Source organism: Sinocyclocheilus grahami, unplaced genomic scaffold (genome assembly GCF_001515645.1).
Source record: "Sinocyclocheilus grahami isolate Dianchi unplaced genomic scaffold, SAMN03320097.WGS_v1.1 scaffold7503.1, whole genome shotgun sequence".
NCBI classification, from domain to species: domain Eukaryota; kingdom Metazoa; phylum Chordata; class Actinopteri; order Cypriniformes; family Cyprinidae; genus Sinocyclocheilus; species Sinocyclocheilus grahami.
Genome location: NW_015511513.1, coordinates 6374 through 10070, shown reverse-complemented (window position 1 = coordinate 10070; position 3697 = coordinate 6374). Strand labels below are relative to the sequence as shown.

At 38.4% G+C, this 3697-nt stretch overlaps 1 protein-coding gene across 1 annotated transcript in view; it reads left to right on the top strand.

Moving 5' to 3' along the window:
* Positions 1-47: 47 nt before the first annotated feature.
* LOC107577859 (protein FAM189A1-like) overlaps positions 48-3697 on the top strand; it is a 9984-nt gene continuing 6334 nt past the window's right edge. The window contains exons 1-3 of the mRNA XM_016263890.1: positions 48-755; positions 2389-2445; positions 3301-3411. Coding sequence (XP_016119376.1) covers positions 456-755; positions 2389-2445; positions 3301-3411 — 468 coding nt within the window. The 5' untranslated portion in view covers positions 48-455. The remainder of the gene's footprint in view (positions 756-2388; positions 2446-3300; positions 3412-3697) is intronic.

The window sequence follows — 3697 nt, the reverse complement described above, 5'->3', positions numbered from 1 at the left end:
ATTCCGTCCCCCCCACTTTTGAAATGATGGCTACGCCCCTGGGTCCTAGCAAGTCCGCATTAAAGACAACGCTATACGAATGTTTCGTCATGGTAAGCGTTCACCACAAAAGAGGACATTATAATTTCACCGTCTTGATAGTGTCTTTCTTCACGCTTGCGGAACAGAGAGGGAGACCCACTGCGCGGGTGTGTGTGGCCTCCTCTTCCCACGCACCCCTCCCCCGCCTGTCCGCTCGCTCTGCCCAAAATGTGAAACCAAATCCGAGCAGCAGGTCACAGAGCCTAGTTATTTTAAAACCAACACTGAACTACCTTGACAGGACCATGGAAGTAACGCGGAACGGGCAGTTTAAAGAAATAATCGTCGCCGTGAGAGAGACAGAGTAACATGAGGGAGCGCCGCTGTGCTCGTTTAATGTGTTTTGTTGTTGTTTGGCTGCTCGTGGGTCTCCAATGTCTCTGCCCGTAGTTCTGCCTGGATCTTGCTGTCGTTTATCGGGGGCTGCTCTGGCCCATCAGTTCGCAGACGCATCTTACAGAAGCCGCAGACGCTGTGTGTCCGCTCTTCCGTCCCGTATGTCTGGATCGCAGACGCGGCTCATCCCGGCGCTGCTGCCCGCTCGCCCGCTGCTCTCCCTCGGCTTGCTGCAGCTGGTTCTCGGCTGCTCCATGGTGGCGCTCTCTTTCGGGGCTCTGTCCCTTAGCAACTCGCCCCCTATTAGAAACTCCTGTCCGTTTTGGGCCGGATCTTCTGTGAGTATTATATTACTGGCCATAATCAGAGGTGCTAATGCTGTTATTTTACGGTACATATGCATGCTACTCGTATTGAAATGCATGCTTTTCAGTATGCCACTGTATTAGTCAGCGTTTGATCGGTCCATAACAAACCAACTGGTACAGAGGAGAAGTTTTATTGTGGTCCAGTGTGTTTCCAATGCAGTCTGATACAGAAACGTGGTGCTGCACTTTTAGTTCGGTCTATTTCAGAGTATATGAGCACACCAGACACTGTTGTTTACCAGTAATGCACTATGATAAACCATACTGGTCTGTCAATATGTTGTAAATTATTAGCCAGGTTATTAGCTACACTTTTAAAAAGTACCTTGGAGTTGTTGCCCCAAGGAAATATTTCAGCTTGGTCCATTATTTTTTTACTGGTGTAGCCTAATGCAGTTAGGTTGATTTAGTCAAATAATGGCTGATTTAGTTAAATAATAATTTAACTGGAATTTGACCTGTTAATTCAGATGTTACCACATGAAGCACATATTTAGGATTAACATTTTTACAGTGAACAGTTATACATTTTTACAGTATGGTCTAAATATCCAATCTAGTAACCAGATTTCAATGAATGACAATGCCATTTTTACTTTTATCAGATTTATTAGTCAATATGACATTAATGATTATTTCGATCCTGGCACATTCACCAGACTTTTAAGCTTGTTTACATTAGCATTGATGCATTTGGCTATTATCCACAGCGAATTATATTGTTTTAACTTTTAATACCTTAAACATCTTAAGATTGTCCAGTTTCTTAAGTTTCTAGATATTTAGAAACTTCTTTAGTGCTGTGGTTGAATTTGGTCGAAGTTATCCTAAAAAGTGCAATTTATCATATTATTTCCCACATTTACATATGGTTCATATTTGTGGTCGTTGGCAGGAGTTGAATGAACTGGTCAGTGAAGTCATGGCTAAGTGTGAATCTCTTTTACTGCCTAACACTCTATAGTGAGTTACTGTTTAGAAGTAAAGCTACCATACTATGCATACCTCTCGCCAAGTGCAAAACAACAGCTAGTTAACAAAATCTAATGTTTATTTATACTTTTGAAGTAGAACTCCATTACTGATGAAGAAAATCAAACACTGAAAACTCATTGAAATAATTGTGACAGTTTACAGAGATGGAAATAAAGATGTAGTAATGATGTGAAAAAAATTCACAATGTGATATTGTGAAGTTGATTACAGAATATTGTTGATTTGAATAAAATCAATGAATTTAATTACTTTTTAAAGGTTACCTCACAGCACATTTTACAGTTAAGAATTTACTGAAATGCTTTAGATTGTTATGTCTGGAAAAAAAGAGCTGAACACAAGAACCCATCAGCTGGTGTAATTGACAGGAAGTGGCAGGGTTAGAGGAAACGAGAGGGAGCAATGGACAATTGTATTTGAATGAGGCTGCTGCAGACAGCTCAGCCGACAACACACTGAGTGAGATGAGTCATTAAAACAGGATTTTAAAGTGTTGAAGGCCATTTTGAGAGTGTACACCATCTGATGGGTAATAATGGGTTCATTATCAGTTAATCTGTCTGTGAGTGTTTGCCTCTTTGCTGAACGGACTGATTGTTTTCTGCAGGTCATCCTCTCTGGGATTATAGGACTAACCACATGGAAACGGCCAATGCTTCTGCTGGTATGTGTGTTTTGCCTATCTAAGACTGCTGGTCTTTGAGGCAGCAGTCTAATGGTTCTATTTTAATCAGCAGATGAGTTTATTTTTACTTGAAAATAGTTAGATGATGTTTACTACACCAAATCAGTCCTGTATTGTCCTGAACATATGTTTTCTGTGTAATCTTCTGCATATCCGTGTCCTTGCAGTATGTTAAAGGGTCAGTTGTTTGGCCCTTAAATGACCTTTTAAATAGGATCTGTGTCCACCAGACATTTAGTTAAGACCTTGTTAATTAAGTCTCAAGCTGACCATCATCTTCTGCCTGTTGCCATTTATATATACACAACAGTTCAAAAGTTTGGGGTCAGTAAGATTTTTCTTTTTTTTATAGAAATGAATATTTTTAATTCAGCAAGGATGCATTAAATTGAGCAAAATACATTTATAATGTTAGAAAATATTTTTATTTTAAATAAATGCTCTTCTTTTGAAATCATTATTAATATATATTTTTAATTATAATAATAAAATGTATCTTGAGCACATATTAGAATGATTTCTGAAAGATCATGTGGTACTGAAGACTGAAAAGAAAATTCAGCTTTGTCATCGCAGGAATAAATTACATTTTATAATACATGGAAAATAGTGGTGTTGAATTCTAATAATATTTCACAACGTTACTGTTTTTACTGTATTTTTGATAAAATGAATGCAGCCTTGGTGAACATAAGAGACATCTCTAAAAAACATTGACAAATCTCATTGAACCCAGATTTGAGTGCTAATATTATGTTTGTCAAATAACAGGACTGACTAGTATTGATCTTGCTCTGTACCATTACCTCTCTTCATCTAATTTCTCTCACACAGGTAAATCTGTTTGTATTGCTGTCAGTGGTCTGTATCCTGCTAAACCTGGCAGGCTTCATCCTCTGCTGTCAGGGGGCTCAGCTGGTCTCCAGTACCATTAACTGCCAGCTGGTGAGGAATCTGTGCATTTGGACATGTGCTGTGGTAGAGATAATAACATCAATAATGACTTGTCAGATGACTCAAGTATTGACGATTGTATTCACGAACCTAGATGCAAAATATAAACAATCACAAACTGAAGTGGGGCAAACCTTATTAATACATACGTACATTTATCTACACTACTGTACATAAAATATTAAATAACATTCATTGTAGTGTTAGAGTTAGCAAAGAATAATAAGAATATAACTACATACAGTGGGGAAAAAAAGTATTTAGTCAGCCACCAATT